We start from the raw sequence: 27877 nt of genomic DNA on the forward strand, positions 1-27877 counted from the left end.
AGAAACCCAGCGAGGCATCAACAGGAAGCCGTCCTCTCAGGTCTAATGAGCCAGTTCCTCACGTTACTGTTGGTTCTGGAGTTTCCAGTCCGAGTGAGCGCTCTCTCTGCTCTGCAGCTCTCTGAAGGTGCCCTCACAAGTTTGACACCTTACAAGTTAAACCAGCTGTAGGATCCTGAAAGGGTTTATTTTGGTATCTCCAGCGACATGACTTCTGTGCTTGCTGTGTGTTATTATCTAGTCTCAGATTCCTCAGAGCCGGTGTCAGGGCGCCTGATGTGCGTTTGCAGTTCATCGCCACAGCAGGGCGGAGACATGATACAGTGTATGATGAGCTGGAGGAGAAACACATGAGTGTAACACTGTGACATAACCAACAATACAGAACGATGTGGACCGTGTCAAAGGTAACTCAGGGGCAAACGAGGAGGATAGTTGGGCTGAGGTCCTACTAACTAATAACAAGCTATTGCACAGTAATGAACTGACAAGAAAAGTACTTTTCTTCAGGCCTTATCTCACAGTTGCCCTTGAACCTCTAATACCGATACGGTTAGCAATTCTTAGAGAATAGGACATTGAACAGATGAAGTTATGAGTTCTTCAGATAAACTGTTAGGCAACTTGTAGAACAGCAAAGGTTGAAAACGATCCCAACGCTCGTCTGAACTTTCACAGCACTACGTATTAAATTCTATAATCAACTTTTCCTGGTATCGTGGTGTTTAACAGTGAAATGATGAAATGTAGTGTAAGCTCCAGCGTTATGTGTGTTATATGTGAGCTGTCTCACATGGAAGCCTTTTTATTCCAGAGATTCCATTGTCCGGAATTACTAAAATAAAAATATGTAATTTACATTCAAACCCTCTTTTTTTATTGTAAACATTTCTTCTCCCCCAGTTTTCAAACTCTCACTGTGTTTGGATCTGCTCCGACAGAATCTGTGTACGTCTGTTTGTTGGAAGTGAAGAACTAAAACTACATCTGCAGAAAAACAAATGCTTCAAACCAGTGGTTGTTAGGCCTATGTCCGTATATAATATATATATATATATATATATATATATATATATATATATAAAATCTAATAAGCAGTGAGGACTCGTCCTCGTGACCCTGCACTAGAACCCATACGTGCTAAAAGGTGTCTCGTCCTGAGACAGAAAATACAAATGGAGCCCAGGATGGTTGGTTAAACGTGACAGGGTATCGTAATCCCGCTGTTGTAAGTGGATGCAGGCTTATGTCCACACATGACCATTTAAAACCATCCAGGTAATCTCCTTTCTGTTCTCGGACACCTGCAGGTTTGGAGAGCAGGACAGAGGGATCACACACTCTGCTGGAGACAATACAAGGACTGTAACGGGTAGGACTGCTCACCTCTTGTTACAATAAGATACAGGGACACAGATGTCATGCCGTTATTGTGAAAACTTTATTAGTATTTGAGGTGCCTTGGATCAGGAATGGAAATATTAAATGTGCTCTTCCTGTCGTGAGAACACTCTCAGTACGACGCGTTTAAATGAACTTTAACATTGATGTTGGGATCATTTAAGGGGGTGACACCCACGCTGCTGTCATCACAGCCAACGTGGTTCATATAATACGAGAATGAGCACAGACTTCTTAACAGCCAATGATCAAACTGCACCACGGTCCTGATGTTAAGAGCTGAAGACAGAGGAATTGAAGTTGTCCTTTTATTCTGCGGTCGGTGAATCGCTGATTTTTGTCGTGTGGTTGATGTCGGATCGTTGCGTTGGACTTTGTAAGCTTCTTGGCAGACGCTGTCTGGTTTTCATTTCATGCCTGCTGGTGTTAGGATAGGAGACATGTTGTCATGGACTTCACCAAATAAGATGTTCAGGGCCTTTAGAGTAAACACCGCCCCTCACAGGATCCCCAAAGATCCACCACCACACCTCACAGTGGGCAGGCGGTGCCTTTCTTGTCCCACCGTCGATGTTTTGTTGCCAAAAAGCTCCGGTTTGCTCTCATCCGACCAAATAACCAATGGCAGTGAAAGTCCCGGTGACGTTTGGCAAACGGCAGGCGTGATAGTTTGTTTGATTGACACAGCCTGTGGTGATGGAAGTGGTGTCTGATGGAGGTTTTTGGAGACTTTTCTGACCCGGAAGTGTCAACTAGCATCTCCAGTTCTCAAGCTGTGGTCCTCTGAGATTCACTCGCCAGGTGAACCGTCCTCCTCACGGTGCGTGGAGTCGGTACATACGCACATCCTCTTCTCCACAGCTCCTGTAGCGCAAAACCTTTGAATTATTGTCCCGAAAGTGTTAAGAGATCTCCTCATATCTATTGCCTGATTTGTGCAGCTCAAACACTTTTCAGCGCACATTACCACCGCGCTCTCTGGTCTGAGGCTGCGGCCCAATAGTCTTCTTTTTACTAAGGACGGTTTATAAGTGGCAGCCATGATGACAGCTGGTTGAATTCTCTAAGGAAGGAAACAGGCTGCAGAGGTTTTTACAAGCTGTACATCATACGACGTCCTCTGTCCTTGGACCCTCTCATCAGAAAAGGGAAAACTCACTTCAATCCTTCGCTGTCTCCTTGAGCAAAGGGTACACTGGATACACTGGACCATCCCTTACTAAAGTAAAGAAGATAATGCCGTCCCACAATTCCTTGTGGCCGCACCGCGACAGACCCGCATCAATAACATCCGTCTCTTCACACCGTGGTTTTCTTTTTCCAGTGAATCCTCCTTCACACCTTCCTTTGACCTCGTGAAGGAGAAGCGTTCAGGAAAAGACGCGGGACGCCATTCTTTAAGGCCTGTGTCACCTCATATTTATACCCCGATGAAACAGGAAGTCCTTGATGTCCACTTTAGAGTTCCTAATCCAACGAGTGAACTCAAATATGACTTCAGAAGTGCCAATACAGTGAGTCAAAAACCAAGAGGATGAATGGCAAAGACATTGTTTTTCACAGCCTGTTTTAAACTAAGGGTGCCACCAATTGTGAAGGACACATTCTAATGTGTCTGGTAGTGACCAACCCACAGAGCATCCTCCTCTTTCAGCTCAGTGTTTGGGTTTTAACTGCAGTCTCAGAGCTCTTATCCACCAGGCTTCCAGCTGCAGCAGATTTCAGCGAACAAGCCATAAAACCCTCCGTACAGAAAGCAGAAGACAACGGGAGCGACCGGCTGGGGAAGACGGCGCAATCTTTAGAGGTTGTAAAAATCAGATATCTTGTTTGAGACCAAGATGAAGCTTAAAGGAAAGTGATTGTTGGACTTGGTGTAGTTGTTTGATTCGTGGAAGAGGAAGGTTTTTGATCAGTTTTTGGTTAAATTCCTCGTCTAGAAACAGTTCCTGAGTTATTGATGGATGAAAGGTGTTTTTCGTTTCTGTCTCTAATCGTCCCCCGTCAGCAGCAGCCATGGTGGACGCAGCGGCAGCAGAGCAGTACCTGGATGCCAACCCGCAGTTCGCCAAGCAGTACTACGACACCAACTTCCGGCCTAAGGTGGTCTCGGACCTGCTGGACAACAACCGGAAGGTGGCGATGGACGTCGGCGAGTTCCACGACCTGACGGCGGTGGAGGAGAGCGAGGTCCTCTTCGACCTGATGCGGGACATCCAGGACAACCTGCAGATGGAGAAGTCCGTCTTCAACCTCATGAGACACCTCAGCTTCATGATGAGGGCCGACCGCATGAGCCTCTTCATGTACCGCCAGAGGAATGGAGTGGCCGAGCTGGCCACCAGGTGACCGGGGATTTCTTTAAAATATCGGAAAAAAGTAGCTCAATATTCCAACGCAGCGCAGCCATTCTTTATTCATTTTGATGTGTATTTATTCTGTGTCTATCTGGTATTTCTGCACAGTTGCAGATAAACATCAGGCTACACTATTATTATAAAAAGTATTATACTATTTGTACATTTATTGAAAACCGATAGATGTAATCATTTCCAAAATTCACAACATGTTTTTATTTATTTCAATATTCAGATGTTTAGCATCACACAAAGGGAAGCAGCACTTATGAGATATATTAATCAGAGAAAGATGATTTCATAATTTAAAACTCATTTATTCCGATAAATCCCTTATTTCGACTTGAGGATTTTCTTCTTTCTTTCTTTTTTCTGATTACATAAATGTCATAAAATATGATGACAGACTTCTGAACCGTGACCGTGACCACTGGAACAGAGATATATAAAATGATATTTCATTGTATGACTGGATGAACTGCACACCGATAATCTCGGGAAACTAAACGTTTTGGACAAAAATCAAACGGATAAATACAAGCAGAGGACTGTTGTTGTTAAAGTTTAACTTAAATGCATCGATCCGTTTAACCTGCAGAACTCGTACTGTTCTAACGTCAAACTGCTTCCTGTCTGCATCAGCACCTCTGTCACACATCTTCAGGGAGCCTCATTGAATTCTCACCAGAACTCTGCTTCACATTCACACGCTTCCAGACACTCTCACAGCTTCATTATAAAGGGAACTTTATTTCGGGTCGCTCTTTATGTTAATGCAGCTCCAGTGGAAAAGTACGCCGTATCCGTACCTTGATGAGTGTCATTAGCATTTCTTTTCTCTGTCGACTGACTTTTGTCAGCTCTTTGAGATCACCTGTTTGAGGTAAAAGCACATCACGATGTAATCCAAGTGTTTGTCTTTCCCTCCAGGCTATTCAACGTCAACAAGGACTCCCTGTTTGATGACTGCCTGGTGCCGCCCGACAGTGAGATCGTGTACCCGCTGGATATGGGCGTCGTGGGCCACGTGGCCTCCACCAAGAAGATGGTCAACATCGCCGATGTGTCTGAGGTACATACACACTGTTGATGTTGACATGGGCATCAGAGTCACGTTACTAGTTCAAGTATTCATATGCATAACCTTCCCCAACCTACATTTAATAGGTATTTAATCAGTGAACATGTATTCCTACCTGTTCATTTCCCCCTAACTTTACTTTACTTATGCGTTTGTCTGCTATAACGAGTAGCCGAGTGCTTGAAGCAGTTGCCAAATAACTGCATTGCTACACTGTTCTCCGTCCAATAAAGGTGAAAACGTTAAAACAAATCATCTTAAAAGACTAAGAAACAGACAAGTCTCTCTATTTATTTTAATACAAACTCCTCCTTCACTCCCAGGTTCATTCAATGGGTGTACACACTTTTTATCTGGTAGACCCACTGAGAATGAAGCCATTTTTCACCATGAAGTAAAAAGAAAACAATAGAAAATGTAAAGTACTCTTCTGCGTAAAGAGCTCCACTGTTGCTGCGTCTCAGTTTGACCACCAGATGGCGACTTGACACCACGGTGTCCTCCTCCGCTAATCCCCTGCGACCAAAGCCAGCTCAATCTCATTACAGCCAAATACCTTTTGACATTTAAAAAATGGCTGGCGAGCTTATTCCCACGTGTGCGTCAGGTGTAGCTGCAGGTCCACTGACTCCCCCCCCCCCCTCCTTCCTGAGAACAGTCCTGCACCAACAGCTATTGTGACATTTACACTTTAATAAGTCAGCAGCCCTCTCCGCATAGCGGAGGATCACAGGCCGTCCTCTGTATCGGTTCCATCTCCTCGTTTCGTGGGAGATTAGAAAAGCTCAGCTTGCCGATGTACGGACAAGACGGACCCGGGGTTGATTGTTTCCCGTTTTGGGTTTCTTTATCGGTTCTGCTGCCGGAAACAAACATCACCATCGCTGTTCAAACCCCCCCCCCCCTCCTCCTCTGTCCGTCACGCCGCGGCCTCACACAAACGCATGAAAAGACATGATGGGAAATGTGGCAACTGGAACGATATCAAAGCCTCCGAGTCTCCCCAGTCGCGGCGAAAAGGAACAGCTAATGTTTCCATATAATTGGTGGGCTTTATGATGCTAATGCCCTGCGGATGGCCTTTCAGAGACATGCAGAGGCTGGGAATCACTGTCTCTCTGCGCTCTATTTCCATCCCAGTCCACCACTCAGGATTGTTGTAGGTAGAGAGTGGGGGATTATGTGTCACTGGGATTATGTTGTGAGTAACAGCTGGCCTCATTCCCCCCCCTTCTTCTGTCCCTGCCTCCTTCAAAGTGAATTTAATAATCACACAATTTCACAAACTAATAACTCTGGCCGTTGTTTGAGGTGTGGTATCTCGAGGGGTGAGTGTGTGTGTGTGTGTGTGTGTGTGTGTGTGTGTGTGTGTGTGTGGGGGGGGGGGGGGGGGGGGGGGGGGGGGGGTTAATCTGTCCTGAATTAGAGCGATCCCAGATTACTCTCAGAGGTCACGCAGGCTCTGAGCCTTTTTCACCGACTCAGCACTGTGACACACCTTTAATCCATTCTGCTGCACTCTGCTGTTTCTCTGTGGTGGAGAGGAGGAAGGTTGCAAACGGTCGGATCAAATCCAAGGGAAGTTAAGTTTGGGAATTTTGGGAATTACATTATAACATTTTTTTTTTGTGGGGGGGATACACATGAAACCCAGTATTAGGTCTTATTGCGTGTTTTAAGATGAGACACTACAGGTGAATAGGATAAAAAAGTTTCCCCCAGTTTATTACTTGCATCAAGACAAGAACTTTTTGTATTATAAGTTTTCTGGAAAAGTATGTTTCGATATGCTTATGATATGCTTATGACATGGTAACTCTTGCCTGAGCAGTTGACCCCTATATTTCATTTAATTCCCATGGAGCAGTATGTTTGGATATGCAAATGAGGTGTTATCTTATTACATATTCATACATCTCCAGAACAGAAATCTGAACATTGGATAAAGCCAGGTTCAACATTCTTGTCTCATTTTGTTGAAATATTAGAGTCCAAAGGTTTTTGCAGGAGAAATCAGAAAATACTGTCATTGTTGGCATAAAGAGATCCACCTTATTTGTCATAACTGGAGAAGCTAAACTGGCCAGGGAGGAAGTTTATTTATTGTTTATTTGCAGAATTTATAATGAATTATTTCCACATTTATTACATATGTATGTATTTATTTGGACGCATGTATCTTTTTTGCATTTATTATTCGTGTACAAATTTGACTTTTCATGGAAGGGATCAAAGGTCTCGCTGCCTATTTATCAGATGTATGTGGAGGTCTAGAGTGTGGGATTTGGTGGCATCTAGTGGTGAGGTTGCAGACTTGCGCATCATTTGTCCATTCTGGGCTACTGTAGAAGCACGGCGTAAACAAATGTATAATTTGTGTTTTTTAAATTTTTTATATCAAAATACAACTTTAGATGAAACTTCTTGAGTGTAGATCCGCTGTGGAAAGGTCACGGCAAAGCTTCAGCTGAGGATAACGAGCAGGATGAGGACTTCTCTGAGCTTTAAGGGGCCAACGGGTCACCCAATAACAAGCTGTCAAACTGCTGGAGCAGGTTTATGTGTAAGCCGTGTGAGGCTGCAGTGAAATAAGCTGTCGTGTGATGCAGATCCAGCGCTGCTGATTCCCCCCCCCCCCTCAACCACTCCTCAGGTCGACCCCTTTCGTAGAGAGAGAGACGGACGACTTCAGACATTAACAGATATGGAAACAGGATGGGTCACTCATTGAGCTGGTAGCGCAGGATGAGGACGGCTCGAATCGAATTAATGATGCTCAGACTGAAAATACAAACTGGGCAAGTCTGTACAGCTGCTGCACTTTTTACTGGACCTCGTTGTATCACACAGAGGAGCATGACATCATGGCACACTCTCTTTGAATGCAGATTCAGGGTGTGTTCCTGCAGCAGAGGGAGAGATCAATATGGCCGTACATGTCGGCTGTCAATAAACAGAAGTACAGCAATGCCAACGATGTGTCTCTGTGTTTGAAACCGTTTCAACACTCTACCCTTTGTCCACCAGACTAGTGACGAGTTTGTTTCCCCTGAGGTCCTCTCTTCCTGTAGGTTTTGAATTCCTCCTCGGCGGTTAATGAGCCGCTCTCCCTCCGTTTCACCGCCGGAGGAACACAATTGATGACCCCTGCTGTTCGGGAGGAGCAGTAGCTGGAGTGCAGCGGAGGGGGCCTTGAGTTTGTGCATAATGGAGAGCCTTTTTGCTCGCAGCGCTTACGGATTGGAAGTGGTGTGTCCATCAAAGCTGGAAGTCTAGAAGGATGCAGGGGAGGGGGGGGGGGCAAAGAGCAGGCAATTAGATACAATCAAATTCTCTCTCTCTCTCTCTCTCTCTCTCTCTCTCTCTCTCTCTCTCTCTCTCTCTCTCTCTCTCTCTCTGCACAGAGCGCTCATTACAGCGACTTTGTGGACGAGCTGACCGAGTACAAGACCAAGAGCGTCCTCGCCGTCCCCATCATGAACGGCAAAGACATGGTGGCCGTCATGATGGCCATCAACAAGCTGGACGGGCCGCGCTTCACTGCGAAGGACGAAGAGGTAACGTCGAACTGGAAGGTCACCCTCAGGTCACCCTCAGCACACTTTACTCTAGTGATTCAGTCACTTAGACAAAGTTTACGACAATCCGTTACAAAGGCTGCATGACACCACCTGACGTAGGCGCAGCTTCTGTTGTTCAGGGTCAGCTCCGTCTCTACTGCGGTGCTTTTGCAGCCGACCGGTTCATCCATCCCAGATTACATTTTGTAATCGACATTCACTTCATAATGATAAAATAAGGCAAACGAATATCTATTGCTACTTTAAGGAAGTATAAGCCTTTTCGGGTTATAAATGGACAAGTGGGATGCTGTCTGCATGTATTGAAGACACCGAGGCCGGACTTTACACTCATTTTAATCCCCCTAAAAAACAAAGTCCCTGTTTTATATCCCACTAAAACAGCAATGCAGAGGTTGCAGAGGGCTGTAACACTGATTAAAGAGTCGCTCTAAAAAACTCCGTCCTGCCGGAAACAATAAAAACAAGTCTCTGTGGCATGAATACCACGCAGATGTGATGCATGACGCGTTGTCTCTGTCAAGAGAGACGAGACGACGCTACCTTCTGGTTTAATATCGCACGTCAAACACGGCAGTTTGACAAATATAAATATCGGCAATTTTTGAGACGTCTGCCATTTGAAGCGTGTCCCCCTGCTCTGACTGGTGGCACGCAGGTAGAAGAGGCTAACATATGACAGAAAACAGAATAGTGTGATGCTTATGGTTTGGCCTTTGAAATACAAGAAAGGTTATTAAAAAAACCAACAACAACAGACAAACAAATAAACTCACTCACACGCTCCAGTTCTCAGTGTTAAGGGACGTGTGTGCTGCTTTCTTTCCAGATTCTGAACAAGTATCTCAACTTCGCCAACCTGATCTTGAGAGTTTTCCACCTGAGCTACCTGCACAACTGTGAGACCAGGAAGGGACAGGTGAGACTGCGTCCTTTGGCATCTGAACCAGCCTCTTTTTTTAGATGTATTTGACAAGACGCCTCAATTCAGCCTGACTCTGAAAGCGCAAACTAACCAAAAATATGGTGGAGGCGAGTTACAGGAAGCAGGAAGTCCAAGAGGTAAAGCTCGGGGTGTGCGGCGCGCCTGAAGCTTTTTTTTTTTTTTTGTGTGGTCCAGGTGCTGCTGTGGTCGGCCAGCAAGGTGTTTGAAGAGCTGACGGACATAGAGAGGCAGTTCCACAAGGCCCTGTACACCGTCAGGGCTTTCCTCAACTGTGACCGCTACTCCGTGGGTCTGCTGGACATGACCAAGACCAAGGTGGGTTACATGGGTCCAGACCCAGTGTCCCAGTGGACACGATGGGGATTTCAGGTTTTAGTCTGAGATTATCAGGTTTCCTCTAATGTGAAATCATATCCACTTTTAGGGAAGAGGTTTTTCTTCATAATCAAATTTTGGTTCAACAATCTGCACATATGATGATACAGTATTACAAGCTCATGTCTGTCTTCTTCTTGTATAAAGGATAAATAAATACACAAATATAGATAACACAATACTTAAAAAAACAACTGGTAATACACAAAATCAGTTTGCATTGCCCACACGCCACAAGCTCACGGTCCAACATGTGTGTGTCCCCACGGTGTTACACGTTTACTCGTGCACACGCTTCATGCACCTACATACACACAGCTGCATGCTGTCAAATAAGGTCAAATAAATGAAGCTTAAGAAGTCCAAACACTTTAGATTTGGGAGCAATAATCCTTGGTTTTGGTCTTAAGAAGCTTGACTGCAGCTCGTTCACCCATAAACCCTACGACTTCACGTCAAGCATGAGTCACAAAGAACCAACCGTATATATCGATAATGAATGCTTCCAAATTTGAAACTGCGTGCATCCAGTGCTTCTTACTATCGTCCTGCTGTGTTTGCACCATTCTCATCCCAGATGAGGTTTTGATGAGATCTGTTTGTGATATTGAGATCTTTTCAGAAACTCCTCTGGGCTTTCTGTGCTTGATCTTCTTGTGCTTCAGTCCCTCGTGTCAAAGACGGAGCTCACACTTAAAACTCATCTCCCGATCGGTGCACGATCCGCACGCGCTAGCATGTCATAAATACTACTTATTGTGCCGTGGCTGTCACCTAATTACAAGCAGCTGCCAGTTGATTCCTAACACCTGCTATCTGAGAACAAACACATGTCGTCTGCCTACACAGATGGCCGTCTGGTTACTACACTGGATTTCAAAGCGCTCAAAAATAAAGAAAGCTAGTAGCTCAGCTTTGAGCCACCCTGTTGTTGGAAACTGTGCACTTTGTGAAGACGGGACAAAATCATTCCAGCCTAAGAGGTGGCTGGAATTAGCATTTTCAGGCAGAATGGTGGTGTTGGATGAGCCTCCAATTAACAGTAAGTGCATCTAAATAATGAAACAACAGAAGCAGCTGTGTCAGCGACGTTGCCCCTCTCTAAATCTTCTGGTTTTCTCTCTCTCTCTCTCTGTGTGTGTGTGTGTGTGTGTGTGTGTGTGTGTAGGAGTTCTTTGACCTGTGGCCAGTCCTTATGGGAGAAGTTCCACCATATGATGGACCCAAAACTCCTGATGGCAGGGTGAGGACATGCTGCTGGTCCTGCTCATTTACTCCAGGTCCACCATCAGGCAAAGTGTCCCCTCGAGTAGCAGTGGGCCTGCCTTTAAGACCAATAACTATATTATTTCCTTAATTACACCTTTTATACAATTTGATATTGTCATGCAACATGGCCGGTGATAATCAGACGTCGGGAGCCTTTCAAAGGACCGAACTGACTTTCGCTTTACTCGTCTTCGTTACACGCCGTCTCTGACGTTTACGTCGTTTGTCTCCTCAAGGAAATTGTCTTCTACAAGCTGATCGACTACATCCTCCACGGAAAAGAGGACATCAAAGTCATACCGTGAGTCACAACACTGGGTTTTGTTTGCTGTCGTGCACGTGGACGCACACGTCCACCGATACCGACGCACAGGAGGCTGTGAAGTGATAAGAAACGAAGCAACGCAGCAACACAGGCAGAGGAGGAGGAGAACACATGCAGTCTTATCCTTCCTCCCTCACCAAACATGACATGTCTACATTTTGTCATTCACACGATTATGTTGTTGATCACCGTGTTGTGTTCATCCTCAGGAATCCTCCGGCGGATCACTGGGTCCTGGTTAGCGGCTTACCGACCTACGTAGCAGAGACCGGGCTGGTCAGTGTGTGTCTTTCTGTAGAGCTCCTCTTCCTTTAGTTCTACACGTCTTTGAGCAGATCTCACGCAATCATTCGAAGTGAAAGTAAACTCTCAAACGCAGTTTGTGTCACAAGAACATCACGAGTTTCACGCAACATTGTTTGCACGTTTCCCACCAGATAACGATACATTTATTAATCTTTGAAGCGTGCAAAATAAAGTTAACCTTTGGAAACTTGTCGGGTGTCAAACTAAGTGAGAGTTATGCAGCGTCTTTCATCGTTCTTCTTCTATTCTCTTCATGTCAAACTGTTCTCTAAGATCAGAGATGTTCTCTGAGGTTCCTTCATGTTCCGTTGAGTTATTGAAGGACACAGTTTCAGCTCTTCCGTGACGAGTGAGGGTTTTGAACATGTGACCTTTCAACCACTGCTCCGCCTCCCCCGAAGCTCAGCCATGTACGAATCAAACAGCACCTGAATAATGAACGAATGGCCGGCGAGCCGATTGAACAGTGACGGCTCAGTTCAGCAGGAGTAAGAAACGACAACAAACACCCGTCTGAAGGTAGGAGACAGAAGGAACACTTCAGTTACGGCAGGTTGGGTCAAACAAGTGGAACGGGGAACCACAACACCAGGTGTGTTTGGGACCTTAAATGACAGCGTGAGGAATTCACAGAGCTGAACGGTTCTGATTATAACCAGCATGTTCACAATTACAGCCTTCACGGAGTTCAATAAGTCCTTTAGCGATGAGATTGCGACAACCAAAAGCAGGAATTCACAGTGAGGGACTTCAATGAATCACATTTCAACATCCGGTTGATCCCTAAAATGTCTACAGTTGTCTTGCAGTATGTTTAGGAGTGCTGCTCCAAATGTACTAATACTAGTTGTATGTGATAATAATTATAAATAAGATTAACAAAAAAGTTATTAGTATCAAAGCAGTGGATACAGATGTTCGTGTTGACTTTGGTGTAGTTAGTGATTGTGTATTAATGGTCATTCTACGGTGGGGTCAGGGATCATGAGTGTGTTTGTTCGATCCATTCAGCTCGTCTTTACCTCGTCACCCGTTGAGAGCACAACGACGACTTACAGGAAGGACAAAGTCTGCAAAACCCAGCTTTATGTCAGCGGTCGAATGTGTTTCGTGTGATTCAACCGAAAACTTTTTGCTCGGAGCAAAAAAAAAAAAGCGCCTCCTCCACATTTCTCACTCTTGACTTTCAGAGAACAACTTTCCTTTCCTTTGTGCAGGAGTCCGTGTGAAACCAGTGTCCTTTATTTCAGATATCTTAATTTCAAAGTAGCTCCTCTGGAAGCTGCGGGTGGTCAGAGGAGCAGAACGCCATTAGGCCTCATTACACAGTTGTCAGTGTGCACACCGTTGTGGAAATGAAAAGTGTTCAGCCACACGCTGCTGTGATGTATATATGTAATTTCTGCAGCCGTTGTAATTAATCACAGTGATGCTCGCTCGTCCATCTATCCCTCCTTCTATCCCTCCTTCTATCCTTCCTTCTGCTTCACCCCGTCTGTCCTTCCATCGTCTCCTCCGCTTGTCATTTTTTTAAGTCGGCATCATCTTTCCTCCCTCATCTTCTCCTTCTTTTTTTTTTTCCCTCTTCTACATCATGTAAAAGGTGAACTTCAGCTTCACCTTTCCGTAAATGGAGGGATAAAGTACATGTCAGAGTGACACTAATGGTTTTTGGATGTGACACGAGGGGATTTTAATGGATTCACAGCGGAGCGATACGACTCTGTCTGCTCTTGAACGTCACATGTGAACATGTGAGGGTGTACTTTTTTGTCTTTAATGTGTTTTTCTCACATGAAGACATTGGAGCAGCTCTCATCACAAATGTCATTTCTTTTGTCCTTTTTTTTCCCCCACAGATCTGTAACATAATGAATGCAGGTCAGGATGATTTTTTCAACTTCCAGGTAAGAAAGCAGCAACTTTTCACATGACTAATAAGCGACTTGGTAAAACTCTGAGCCTCAGTATTTCGTCACGTCTGTAATTGATTCGTGATCAGAAGGCACAGCAGCTGACATGTTTGTTTCTACTCTGAACTCTAAAGCTCCTAATCAATATGTCTCCTTCCTCTGTGGTCTAATGAGAGTTTATTGGAGCTCCTTGAGACACTTGTAGTTACACACCCAGGCCATATAACTGCAACTCCAGCCCCGGGGACCTGTGTCCACTCTGTCAAATTAATACGGCGTGTTACCCACATTGTAGGTAAGAGTAAAATAAAACACTGAGCCGTGGGAAGGGGAGTAATACTGAGGGATTAAAGTCGTACATTCTCTGAGATTAAAGTCATAAATTTACAGAAAAAAAGAAATAGTTTGGGCCAAGGAACCACATCGCTTCACTTTGCCACGTTGGATCAAGATCATCGTGTATTGGTTCTGCATTGTCAGATTGTAATTTGCAATTGGATTTAGCAACAGTGAAGTATTTGTGAATTCAGCCCAGAATCACCGCGTCATCATAATCACCACGTCATCATAATCACCACGTCATCATAAGCATCCAGACTTTGAAGAGACGGTGCTGTGAATTTGGCCAATTTAGTAGAAAACTACTTGTTGATTTAAGTTTTTTTTCCCTCATAAATTCCCCCTGGTAATCTGAGAGATTATCCGCGTTTTATTCTCATAAATTAACATCTTTAATCACCCCTTTTTTTTTTACCTACCATGGCTGTAGTACGCCGTCGTCAATGAAGGCAAAAATGCCCCCAAAATGATCTTGAATAAAAGATTAAGCTCTTGCTACTTTGCTTCCTAATTTAATGAATATGCATGTCAATGAAAATGTCTTAATTATCAGCTGTTATACATTCACATTAAATCACTCGGCAGACTCCGTTCTCCAAAGCTCTGCACAAATGTGATCATCCACAACCAGGGTGACATTAATTTGATTCATATGATTTGTTCTCTTACATTTATTTATATATTTATATATATAGAGAGAGAGAATAGTTCATTACTTTATGTACATTAGTTGTTGCTGTGAGAGCAATTTCCCTCATTATCTGTAATCAGATTTGTATGTAAAGTAATAGATGACATTAGCATATCACAGTCAGATTACAGTAATTGCATTATATATATATATGAGCCTTTACTCTTGAGTGATGTGAATGAAATATAATAGAGGTTATATGTTGAAATACTATATTAAAAAAGTAATTTAGCTACATAATGGGCTCTCGGGTCCCATTCTGCCTCGTAGTCCAAACTAAATGTGTCCCCCATGCTCTGCTCTCCTCGCTGTAAATTAGATCTCTGAGGCTATAAAGCGCCCGTAGTATTTATCCTTATCACACTCTGTGTCTGTCATTGGTTCTGCACCGCTGATAACAACGAATGTTAACACGAAGACCCGCCTCTTCTCTTACAGTCTGACCGGCTTGACTTATTTTGTGACGACGCGTTGTGATTGAAACGCACAGGAGGATGGGTTGTGTTGTTGCCGCTTTGCATTCTGGTCCTTCTGCCCCTGTTGAAATCAGGAAAACGCGCAGCGTTGGATCTCTTATCAGCTCCTCCTCATTGCGATGGAGCTGAACATTATGCATCAGCTGCACGCTCAATAGTTGCCCGTATGAGTACATGTTGCTTTCCAGTGTTGGTGTGTTGAATGGACACGCTGTGGTGTCTTTTATTCCTGTATGATCTCTGAACACCGGTAAAATAGTCCCTCTCCAAAGAGGCAACCCGTCTCAGCCTCTCTGCTGTTTTTAGTGCTTCTGTTCATCTCCACTTTGCCTCTTCTCTGTTGCTGAACGCGTCGCTTTTTACTACCTTGTAAAGCACCTTAAAGTGCAGCTTTATGAAATGGGACTAGATAAATTAGGTTGATTTTTACGGGGAGGTTTTATGTCGCTGAAACCTTTCTCATCATCAAACTGCTGTAAATAACTCTCACATCCGTGACGAAGGAACACACAAGCTCTGAAGTTATCCTTCCACGCCATAGTTTTCATCCCTTCACAATAAAAAGAGAGAACATTTGTTGTTACAGCCGCTTGTACAAGTTTGCGGTGGCAACATAGAAAAGAAGGCTGATAACGGTGTAGGTGTGTGTGCTACATGTAGACTATTCTCACTAATTCACCGCGGTGTCAGACGGTCCGTTCTGATGGGGAACTGAAGCCGTTATCTATGCCGACGATAACAGTGGAACACAGACTGCCGGTCTACCGCTGCCTCCATCGGACACAACGGCAGAGTCAACGTTCACAGCTTTCCAGTGAAGGATGGAACTTTTGTGACTCTTGACAGATAATCCAAGTAAAAATCTTCCGCTTTGTGATGAAGCTAAAGTGCAGAAGTGTGAGCCCGTTTTAAAAATGAGACTTCATCAACCGCTCCTGCGGTGTGTTCATATCTTAGGGGCAGTGAGCAGGTGAATTATTGATTCTCTCTCATATTCCCTCTGGATGGAGAAAGGTCATATTACATTTCTGTGGGGTTCCTGCTTTCTTTATTACAAATATTCATAGTCTTTGCATGTTGAACTGTGTGTGTGTGTGTGTGTGTGTGTGTGTGTGTGTGTGTGTGCACAGAAAGAGCCTCTGGATGACTCCGGCTGGACCATTAAGAACGTCCTGTCTATGCCAATCGTCAACAAGAAAGAGGAGATAGTGGGCGTGGCCACGTTCTATAACAGGAAGGATGGGAAACCCTTTGATGAAATGGACGAGACTCTGATGGAGGTACAGGCTGTGTGTGTGTGGCAGCACTGAGTCATTGGTTTATAAATACACTCGGGCCATTCAGAGCGTCTGCATTATTTATCATTGGGCCTGGAGGCTTTTTACTGAAGTTTCTCTATCTGCCTCGCTGCTGAGAGTTCCGTTAAAATACACAACATGACAGTTTGATCCTCAAGCGTTCCTTAAAATCTGTCTTTTTCTGAACAAGTGTCTTTTTCCACTTTTGAACGTGATTCATCACTCATTGATAACCGCACAGCCGAGGTGATTTATTAGATCTGATGTTTGGAGAAATACATGCAGTGTGGCGATGTGTGTCAAACAGTGTAAAGTACATTTACTCTTGTACTATGTCTAAGTACTTGTACTCTACTTGAGCCTTTATGCACATTTGTACTGTTACTTTGTGCTAGATTTCATGTATTCGTCACATATTGCTAGGTACTTTGCAGATTAAGATTTTACATACAAACCACATGACCAACATATAAAACACAATGAATTACTAGTAGTAGTAGTTCAACTTACACGTCACTGGATGGTACAACATTAACATACTGCTTACATGTTATTCACGAGTCAGTCACTACTTTTACTTTGGAAACTTAAAGTTTTTCTGAGTAAGTTTTAATTGCAGAACTTTTTCACGTTGCTTCTACTTTTACTTGAGATGAACCTCCTCCACCTCTGACAGGGAGGTCTCACTGGGTTTTGGGCTGAAGAAGGCAGTTAGCTTGAGCAGTGATAGCCACCGTGGCTGAACAGAAAGAGAGAGAGTGTCACCTATTCTTATTAAAAAAAAGGATTTGACATACCTGCCTCCAGTAATAGGCTGCTAACTCTCTCTCTCTCTCTCTCTCTCTCTCTCTCTCTCTCTCTCTCTCTCTCTGTGTGTCTCTCTCTCTCTCTGTGTGTCTCTCTCTCTCTCTCTCTCCCTCTCTCTCTCTCTCTCTCTCTCTCTCTCTCTGTGTGTCTCTCTCTCTCTCTCTCTCTCTGTCTCTCTCTCTCTCTCTCTCTCTCTCTCTCTCTCCCTCGCTCTCTCTCTCTCTCTCTCTCTCTCTCTCTCTCTCTCTCTCTGTCTCTCTCTCTGTCTCTCTCTCTCTCTCTCTCTGTCTCTCTCCCTCTCTCTCTCTCTCTCTCTCCTGTGTCCAGTCTCTGACTCAGTTCCTGGGCTGGTCGGTGCTGAACACCGACACCTACGACAAGATGAACAAGCTGGAGAACAGGAAGGACATCTTCCAGGACATGGTGATGTACCACGTCAAGTGTCGCAAGGATGAGATCCAGCACGTCCTGGTTAGTGGACAAGGGTGTCAAAGAGGGACCTGGTTCTCTACTACCGTAGAGACAAACACATCACTGAGACCATGGAAAGGCTCATATGGAAGCAGACTTTTGGGTTATTAATGAATGAATGTATTTGTATAATTGTAAGGTTGGTTTGTTGGTAAAGCCATGTATAAATAGTTAATTCTTTTCTTTACTTGGCCCATTGAGTTCTCTAGAATATGTAATAATGGTTATAATGACAGAGAGGCACATCTCTATGAATTAAAGTCAAACAGTCGTTTGTACTTCAAATTCGGCAAAATAACATCACGAGTGAAACATGAATAATACAATAGGAATACATGAGGAACGAATACTTTCTTCCTCCATTGATATTTGTGCTAGCCAGAAGAAAGCCGGCCCGTTTGAACCCGGTGGGTTGATGCGGATGATCTAAACGGGAGGAGCGCATCGTTTATAAAGTGAAATAAGCTGTCAGCTTTCTTATGAGGTGATTTGTCAGCGGACGGAGAGAGACAGAACAAGAGCAGATACCTGATTTGACCTTAGATCAGGAGTCGGCTGATTGATGCCAAACCGTTTCCTCTCCAAGGTGAGCAGCGCTGATGTTGTGTGTTTCCCCTCAGAACACCAGGGAGAGGTGGGGGAAGGAGCCGGATGCGTGTGAGGAGGAGGAGCTCCAAGAGATCCTGGTAAACAACAACAACAACAACAACAACAACAACAAGAAACATCCAGTTTGTGTTTCAGGAAATTCCACGAAATTTAGAAATGTCTTGAACTCTGAATACATTGTCCATACACAAAAAGAAATACATTTCCCACAATGCAAGCTGATTTTGATTCCATGTTGGAAAAGGGCTGAGGACAAGCTAACCAGTTTTCTGGACTCTATAGATTGAACCTGGACCTTTTTGGTTATTCTGTTTTTCTGTCTTTCTATAAAACCGCTCTGTGCTCTACATCCACGTCACAATGATCGCTAAGTGTGACGTGTGTCCGTCTCTGTCCACAGTCTGAGGTCCTGCCAGACTCTAAGAAAGCTGAGATCTTCGAATTCCACTTCTACGACTTTCATCACACCGAACTGGAACTGGTGAAATGCGGCATCAAGATGTACTACGAGCTGAAAGTGGTGGACAAGTTCCACATTCCCAGAGAGGTGAGTAAGTAGTTAGCTGGTTAATGAAGTACTCTGTTGGGCCGTGTGATGAATATCCATGCTGTACATCGTCTATTCATTGTCTGTGAAGCCAGTATTTCTGCTCAGTTGCAATATATAAAATCATGCAGCCCTAGACAATAGAAATTTGCAAGATAATAATAATAAACGCTTGATTAATCATGATAGGATTCAGCTGGAAGTCGATGAACATGAAAATGATTCGTCTGAAAAGTCCTGTTGTTGTCATTTCCTCCTGAACACACAAGTTAACAGCAGGAGGCTGTGTGCTTGCAGGTGCTGGTGAGGTTCATATACTCTCTCAGTAAAGGCTACAGGAGGATCACCTACCACAACTGGAGACACGGATTCAACGTGGGACAGACCATGTTCACCCTGCTCATGGTGAGACGCTCACATAAACTGACTCTCTCCTTCCGTCTCGCTCGTCTCTGTAAGCCGCCATCAATCCCTCACCTCCTCCTCCTCCTCCTCCTCCTCCTCCTCCTCCTCCCTGATTCAAAGTGATAAACATTCTCTCTCCTCCTCTGCCATTCCTTCATCTGGAATGAAATGATGAAGTGTGTCTGTAAATGAAAAGTGAGCCAGTGTTCCCTGAACTGGTCATTAATAACACAACCAGTGAGTGTCGTTATTGTTTTTATATATATATATATATATATATATATATATATATATATATACACAGCCCCTACTTGGACGTTGCATGTGCACGTACGTATGTGATGATATTTGTGCATGAGCTCCATGAATCATGCTCCCATGTCTCTAGAACAGCCGGAGCTCCTCGCTCCCTGTGTCTGACCTGTCAGTGTTTGTTTGTGCTCTCAGACGGGTGATCTGAAGCGGTACTTCACAGACCTGGAGTGTATGGCCATGGTGACCGCCGGCCTCTGCCACGATATTGACCACAGAGGAACCAACAACCTTTACCAGATGAAGTAAGAGAAACAGGGAGGACAGAGGGAGGACAGAGGGAGGGAAGGTTTGTTTAATCAACAGAAAGATGGCCGCTTCCAGCTTCAGCGTCACCGTCTGATAACCAAATAAAACGTCTTTTAAGGCGTTCCAGGCTCTTTGGGTTCATCAGGTATCAGGACTCTGTTTGAGAGCGCTGAGGCCGTCTCGATCATTGGCTTCAGGGTTTGATAAACGAGAACATGGAAGCTACTGAGGCAAAAAGAGACCAGCCGAGTCACAAGTACCCTGAACAGAGAGGCTTACACAATGGCTCTCTGTAAGAGAATCATTAGACGTACCGCTCACTGCAGCAGACACGCCGTGTTGTGTCTCATGGGGGAAAGCTCATCCACGTTTTGATCCAATAATTGATTATAAACTGAAATGAACCCAAATTGAATTAGACAGCGACATAAACAATATCATACATTAAGATATGGTTTTGATAATTGCTTTCTTCCTTGACCTGATTCCTTCCTGTCGTCGGTTGGCGCGAGAGCGTTTCATCGACTCGAGGTGACAGCAGCCGCTCCTCCCGTGTTCAGGGGAGCTGACCTCAGCTCTTTATGTGACGCTCACGTCACACGCTGAGAACATCAATGAGCTCATATTGACTAGATACACCTCCAGCTGCTCCGCTCCACCTGCTGATGGATGAGCTAATGAGAGCCGCCATTAGCCGCGGACACAGCAGGCCAGGCCCACCCTGAGTTTAACGTGCATGATTTATCACAGTGTAACCTCCCCACTCTGTGTGTGTGTGTGTGTGTGTGTGTGTGTGTGTGTGTGTGTGTGTGTGTGTGTGTGTGTGTGTGTGTTTCCAGGTCTGGTAATCCACTGGCGAAGCTTCACGGCTCCTCCATCTTGGAAAGACACCATCTGGAGTTTGGAAAGACTCTGCTAAGAGATGAAGTATGCTGCAGTACACACACACACACACACACACACACGGACACACACACACACTTTGTTAAGCAACCCGGTATCCTTGTTGACTTTTCTGACTTTCTGTTGCGTTTCAGTCGTTGAACATTTATCAGAATCTGAACCGCCGGCAGCACGACACCGTCATCCACCTCATGGACATCGCCATCATCGCCACGGACCTGGCGCTCTACTTCAAGTGAGTCCAGCAGCATGGAAACACATCTAACCGTCAAACTGTCTGTGTGTACGGCATTCCTCTGCTTTAAATGCACTTTAGTCAGCAAGTTAAGACAGAATAGTGACAATTTCAACTAGTGAGTAGCACATTTTAAGAGTCGTTTCATATTGTTCAGTGTCGTTCATAATTTAAATAAGATAACCACTGACTTTTAGATTGATATTGAAAAGGAAACAATTCATTAATTGACTTTAATTAACTACAAAGGAGTGTATTATTCAGGCATACCTACCATACCAAACAATGATCGGTAGAGAAGACGTACTGAGAGTGAGACACATTGATACATGTTTATACCTTTATTATCAGAAATATCCTCGTGAAACCTGCCCCGTAAACCAAGCACCCCCATTGTCCCTCCTCAATACAGAGCAAAAGCACAGAGAGAGTTGGGTTAATGTGAAGGAACCTGTATAAAGACAGATGAGATGTATGTTTTGGAGTACAGTTTTCTTTCTGTGCAGGAAAAGGACGATGTTCCAGAAGATCGTGGACCAGTCCAAGACCTACGAGAACTGGAACGATTGGACCAAGTACATGATGCTGGAGACCACGCGCAAAGAGATCGTCATGTAGGACACACACACACACACACACACACACACACACACACACACACACACACACACACACACACGTGCCAACAGAGACGTACAGACCAACGGATGTCAGTCACGTGTTGTGTTTTTAGGGCCATGATGATGACCGCTTGTGACCTGTCTGCCATCGCCAAACCGTGGGAGATCCAGAGCAAGGTACACACACACACACACACACACACACACACACACACACACACACACACACACACCTACCTGTGTGATCTCCACACAAGGTCCTTTTCATACTTCACAGTATAATGGCTGAAAAATGGCACTCCAGCCTCGCTAACATCCAGCCGCTCTCAGTAATGCGGCGCACACTGGCGTTCTCAGAGAGGCTGTGTGAGAGGGGAACCGATGATAAAGTAGACAGAGAATGACACTCTTGTCAGCGCTGCCATTTCTCTCAGTAGTGATTCCTGACGGCCTCATGCATCAAAAGCAACTTGCTGCTTTTCATTCCCCCTCATCACGTTGTGGCAGCCGCCGCCTTTCATTTCAGTTAAGTGTGTGATAAACACATCGCCCTGCACACACAGGACGCGTATCCGGCTGTTGGACGTCTGCTTCACATTCTCATATATACGCACACGTGAGATGGAGACTCATCTCATCAACATAGAACCCATAAAAACACCAGAGATGGTCATTTAAAGCACAGCTAGTTGAGAACCGGTGAGGTGTTTGATGCAGCATCTGTTGACAGAAGAAGTAAAGATAACAATTTTATTTCTGCATATAAAAGTTTGTTTACTTTATCAGATTTTCCTCCAATCTGTGTGTTCAAATCATTTTATTGGGCCGCTAAAAATCCTTTAAATAAGGGCACAAGCCAACAATTAGTCTGTTTTAACCCAACGCAGTAATTGTACTCTTGTGCGGACCAAAACAACCGGTCTGAGACCGCTTGCGAGAGCTGGTTTCGAACCCTAATGTGGTTCGACTGCAGTAAAACCAAAGCTGACCCAAGTCGTGTTGAGATGGACACAGACAAGCATCAGGTCAGCACGAGGACTGACTAGGACCTCTGCAGAAGTTTGATGTTTGATTGACATCTGGGCCGAGGAGAACACAGTGAATATGGTTAATAAAGCGCACATATGTAGTGACGTTTAGAAAGTCATTCCAGATAAACTGGAGGAGAAGAGATTTTTGTTCTGCTTTAATTTGTGTGCTCAAAATAGAAAATAAACCAAAAGTATCAACTCTCCTTGTGATTCGGACCGGCCTAACAGACTACAGCTCATGAAAGCGCACTGAAATGATTTCAGAAGGAACAAATACATCGCTGGCTGAAGTGATCCCACCCTGAGACCTTCCATTCAAGGGGTCACAAGTAGACATGGCTTCATTTCACAGGGTCACAGGTTAGAACTGTTAGCACTAGTCTCATTGTCCACATCAGTTGTTCTTGTGCTGTCACAGCACGGAATGTTATTGTTCATGTTATTGAGAACCAGGAGGGATTTCTTCAATTCCTTTAAAACACAACCCTCCGTGTGGTCCGATCCTAAATGTCCTGTAATGTATGTTTTCCATTCACTCGCTTGGCCTCCTCTGCCTCACTTGATTGACAAGCTAGCGTATCTATAAAGTCAGCAAACAGTCTTATCCTAATCCACCGTTTACATCTAGCTTCTTGAATTCAAACACTCACTACTTCTCAGGTGTTTCTTTACTTGAACAGGGACAATGCGCGGACATTTACCCATTCTAAAACAATGAGAGGTTGAATTGTCTTCCGCTTCGATGTGGTCATCAAACACAACATGTTACCAAACCCAAACTTTTCTATGTCTTCAGCTCCGTTACTCCTCCTGCATCGCACGACCGCTGCCAATTAGGGTATTCCACTTTGTATTTCATTTTTCGGGTTGGCGCTCACCTTCGGTGCACCCGGTGAGTCATCTCTGCTTCCCACACACACTGTCAGGACGTCGGCCGCCCTCCTGAGAAGTGTTTTCTAAAAGTAGTTTGATGACTAACTCTTCCTTTTTTTAAAAGGTGAATCCCTAACACATTCCAGCTGTCATATGAACCCTTTCCAAACTGTTTTCATGTGCAGAAACCTCAGTACCAGATGTTAAATTAAGCAGAATTTTGACTTTGATTGTTCGATAAATACCTCCTGAAGTACGGATCGATTCACTGGGATCGTTATCGACGATATGCGTCCTTCCCTCGGATGTGACGGAGAGACGAAAGCTCGAGCTGCTCCATATCTCTGCTGAGATAAGATATTCTGCTGACATTTTTTTATGGCTGATATTCACTCAGTTCTGCTTCCCACTCACACAGAACGTCTGGCTGCACAAGCCTCGTGACAATTGTTCCCCAAACCTGACTCGATGACTAGCTCTTTCTAAAATGAGGTTTCCCATCCTGAATACAGAATTCACACGTTATTCATCAGATCTAACGTCGCTCCATTTCAGGTTTGTGAGGGAAGAATAAAAGCAGCTTTCTTTTTATTTCATCAAGACACAAAGCCTGAAACTGTCTGAATCAGATTCTCATTTATGGGACATTGTGGAAGCTTTATGGGCCGATTATAACAACATGTATGAAGACGTTTAGCTTGTTATAATGTTTCATTGTGTGGGTTTTGGACCGTTCATTGCACCAACAGAGCAGCAACTTAAAGACATCTTTGGCTCTGGGGAACTTGTGATGTTTTAGTCGTACAAATACAGACAAACATAATGTCACCCGTATGGAAAACCTTCATCCCCCAAATGATCAACTTTTCAAAAAGCGGCTTGGTTTACGGCTCCATCCGGAGAACTCATAACCAGACTACTTGTTGAGGTGATGATCAAAATCCACGAAATGGTTGGTGCATTGTTTTTAATTGTCAACAGCACCACTGAGACTAACTCCTTTCTGATTCCCCCTCTAGGTGGCGCTGTCTGTCGCTGCAGAGTTCTGGGAGCAGGGAGACCTGGAGAGGACGGTCCTGGAGCAGAATCCCATCGTAAGGACCCCGAGAGCTCGATGCTAAGAATCCGGTTTAGATGTCTTTGTCCTGTTGACGTCACAAAAACACTAAACCTCCTTTTAGCGTCGACTGCTTTCATTGACAGTTGACCTCTGACTTCCAAAAGAGAGGATTTGGTGGGTGCAGAGAGGAATCATGGGAGTCGAGGCAGGACGAGGCTGTCCTCGAGGGCTTCACTTCAGGATGGAGAGCGGGAAGGACACGATTAGAGACAGCAGGGGGATCACGAGACGGGAACGCAGTTAGAAGACAAAATGAAAAGAAGCCGTTCTGTCCCTGTGGCTGTGGTGTTGAGCGATGAACGGGCCATCATGTGGAGCACTGATACAGAGAGAGCCAGTGTGGCTCTAACCCAGCCGACCGTACCCTCCGCTGGCTCTCTCTCTCTCTCTCTCTCTCTCTCTCTCTCTCTCTCTCTCTCTCCCTCTCTCTCGCTCTCTCTGTTTCATCCCCTCATGTATGTCCTTGAGACACTTGAAGTGCGAGAAGCACCGTCCCACACTGCTGAATTAATAGCATCTGTGTCAGCAGGGAAAACTTTTCCATTTTGATCAGTTTGTGCTCTCCCAGCGGTCGATTCCGTGACTCGCCGTGGTCTGACGAGAAGAGAAAAAAACAAAAAGATTCAGCGGAGGCTGCGGCACTCGATTTTCCTCGAGACATGTAGGTGGCAGTTTTTTGCCAGCAATTACAGCCAGCGTGAACTCTCTGACGGCGTTCTGCAGTCCGGTGTGCTGCCCACACGCACGCCTCTTTTAGATGTGGCTGCTAATGGGACTCTAATGGGACTCCACGTGTTCATTCAACCTTTAATTGCACACTGAGACGCTACATGTGGAGCCCTCTTTCAGAAGCTTGCAGAGTTACACTCTCCCAAAAACGACAGAAAGTGACGCTTTCAGGGCCCGATTGGATGCTTCTCACATTTCTTTGGTACAAACTGGTTTCTAAGTCAGTGATGGATGGAGCGCTCGATAACACTGATGCATGTTTACAGAGAAAGAGGTCAGAGGTCAGCTTCAGTGAGGCTGGGAAGGCACCAGTGCTGTTCTTAAAGGGATAGTTTGGGTTGAATGGGGTTTTGATCCAATCAGTGTTTTACCTTCAGTTAGGAGAAACAGACACGACTACCTGCACAGGTGCAAAGTAACGGGGGCATCCGCAGAACATATTTCAGTCCCCTGATCTTAATGTTTTTAGTAAGTTTGGTCTATATTTTGAATATTTTTGAAAGTGAAACTTATCTATTCTCTTGTCAAAGACTCCAATGACAAAAACAGTGTAGATAACGTTCTCTTTCAGCACAGTTTGAATGTTGGAAGGGGCCGTCTGAAGATATTGTAAATATAGTGCACACTTAAACTTAAACTTAAACTTAAGTTTAAGTCAAAGATATATTTTACTGCTGCCTGTTCACAGCAGCATATCTCATCTTTGTACTCCTGTCTGTTCCTCCAAACTGGTTTTGTGTCGACCGCTATCTACAGTAGGTAATACACTGACTATTGATAAGTACCTCTAGTGATAAGTACCGCTATTGATAAGTACCTCTATTGATAAGTACCTCTATTGATAAATACCTCTATTGATAAGTACCTCTATTGGTAAATACCTCTATTGATAAGTACCTCTACTGATAAGTACCTTTATTGATAAGTACCTCTATTGATAAATACCTCTGTTGATAAGTACCTCTGTTGATAAATACCTCTATTGATAAGTACCTCTATTGATAAATACCTCTATTGATAAATACCTCTATTGATAAGTACCTCTATTGATATTCTATAGTCCGTAATTATTGCTGATAATTTATTTACAATTTGCAGGAAGACAAACGGGTGGACAAAATAACAGCACCTCTCTTTCTCTCTCCGTCTCCCTCTCTCTCTTTCTCTCTCCCTCTCTTTCTCTCTCCCTCTCACTCTCTCTCACTCTCTCTCTCCGTCTCCCTCTCACTCTCTCTCTCCGTCTCTCTCTCCGTCTCTCTCTCTCCCTCTCCCTCTCTCTCTCTCTCTCTCTCCCTCCTTCAGCCCATGATGGACAGAAACAAATCAGATGATCTGCCGAAGCTGCAGTGTGGTTTTATCGACTTCGTTTGTGCTTTTGTGTACAAGGTCAGACGTCACACCACACGGAAACATTCACTCCTGATTCCCTTTAACTCAGCGTGACATCGTCTGCATCTGTTTAGACTGTAGGTACATTTACAAGGTGTGACACTGGTAACGTTTCATCTCAAGTCGAGCAACTTGATATTGACTATTCAGCTGTGTAACTTTATTTACTAGCGACTTGATAACTATCATCGACTTTGTGCGTCTGAAACTCATTTCTTTGTGTTATTTTTACAATATTTACTAAATGTTTGGCTCTAACAAAGCTGTATTGACTGTGTGTGATTTGATCTGCGTTGACGCGTCGTCCTCTCCAGGAGTTCAGTCGTTTCCATGTGGAGATCACCCCCATGCTGGACCGCCTGATGAACAACAGGAAGGAGTGGAACGCCCTGAAGGAGGTGCACGAGGCCAAAATGGCCGTCATCGAGGAGGCGAAGAAAGCCAAGGAGGAGGAAGCTCAGAAAGCTGCGGGGGCCAAACAAGGTAGGAGCCCCTCAGACATGTGAACACACAGAGAGACGTATGAACCGCCGCTTGACAATCCCAGTAAAGACACACACATACAAACAAACAGGTGAAGACATTGTAAAACTATGTAATGCATTTTTCATGGTGTCACTTTAAATGATAGAAACATTAACTTCCTTCCTTTTGTCTTCCTTTCCTTCCTTCCTCCTGCAGGAAGTGCAGCCCAGTCACAATCAAAGACTTGCATTGTCAGTTAAAGATGCTACAACAGCACCAGTTTGCTTGCTACAGTACTTTGCCGTTGTCCAGCGTTGGCTTCCTCTTCTTTTTTTTTTTAAAAGAGAGCATCTCTCCTCAACTTTGTTCTGTTTCCTTCTGCTTCTTCCTGTCCATCCTTCGATACTGCATTACTCGTCCTATGCACTTGACGTAATGATGTGTTCAGACGTTTGTGGGAAGCTCCAACATCCGAGAGTCCGCTACCAAAAATAAAAATCTAACTCACCTCAGTTTGGAGAAACAGACAGGAGTTCCAGCACAGGAGCAGGTAAAAATGACAATTTTTGTCAATGGAGTCTGGTGGTGTGTGAAGACAGCGTAGATGGACATAGCCGCGTCATTTCCCCCTCGGAAGGATGCTAAAGCTGGTCAATGCTACGGATCAATACAGGCAAATTCTTTGGAATCATTTCAACGTAATACATTTACTGTAGTTAATAATGAGAACATGTGAATTTGCCTAGACGTCACT

The 27877-nt window shown here is 44.5% G+C and overlaps 1 protein-coding gene across 1 annotated transcript; it reads left to right on the forward strand.

The window, feature by feature from the left end:
• Positions 1-325: 325 nt before the first annotated feature.
• On the forward strand, positions 326-27877 carry pde6a (phosphodiesterase 6A, cGMP-specific, rod, alpha). The gene is made up of 25 exons (XM_068715330.1): positions 326-407; positions 1311-1372; positions 3410-3746; positions 4689-4830; positions 8244-8396; positions 9250-9339; positions 9541-9681; positions 10910-10984; positions 11247-11311; positions 11545-11611; positions 13501-13548; positions 16191-16340; positions 17493-17636; positions 18257-18322; positions 18646-18792; positions 19090-19197; positions 19645-19754; positions 20598-20685; positions 20796-20896; positions 21403-21510; positions 21630-21693; positions 24440-24514; positions 26572-26655; positions 26973-27141; positions 27340-27877. Exons 3-25 carry the CDS (start codon positions 3418-3420, stop codon positions 27381-27383), a joined length of 2568 nt encoding a protein of 855 aa, XP_068571431.1. The 5' UTR covers positions 326-407; positions 1311-1372; positions 3410-3417; the 3' UTR covers positions 27384-27877.

Source organism: Cebidichthys violaceus, unplaced genomic scaffold, assembly GCF_023349555.1.
Source record: "Cebidichthys violaceus isolate CVI_PGR_0920_01 unplaced genomic scaffold, fCebVio1.0.p SCAF_2, whole genome shotgun sequence".
Lineage (NCBI taxonomy): Eukaryota > Metazoa > Chordata > Actinopteri > Perciformes > Stichaeidae > Cebidichthys > Cebidichthys violaceus.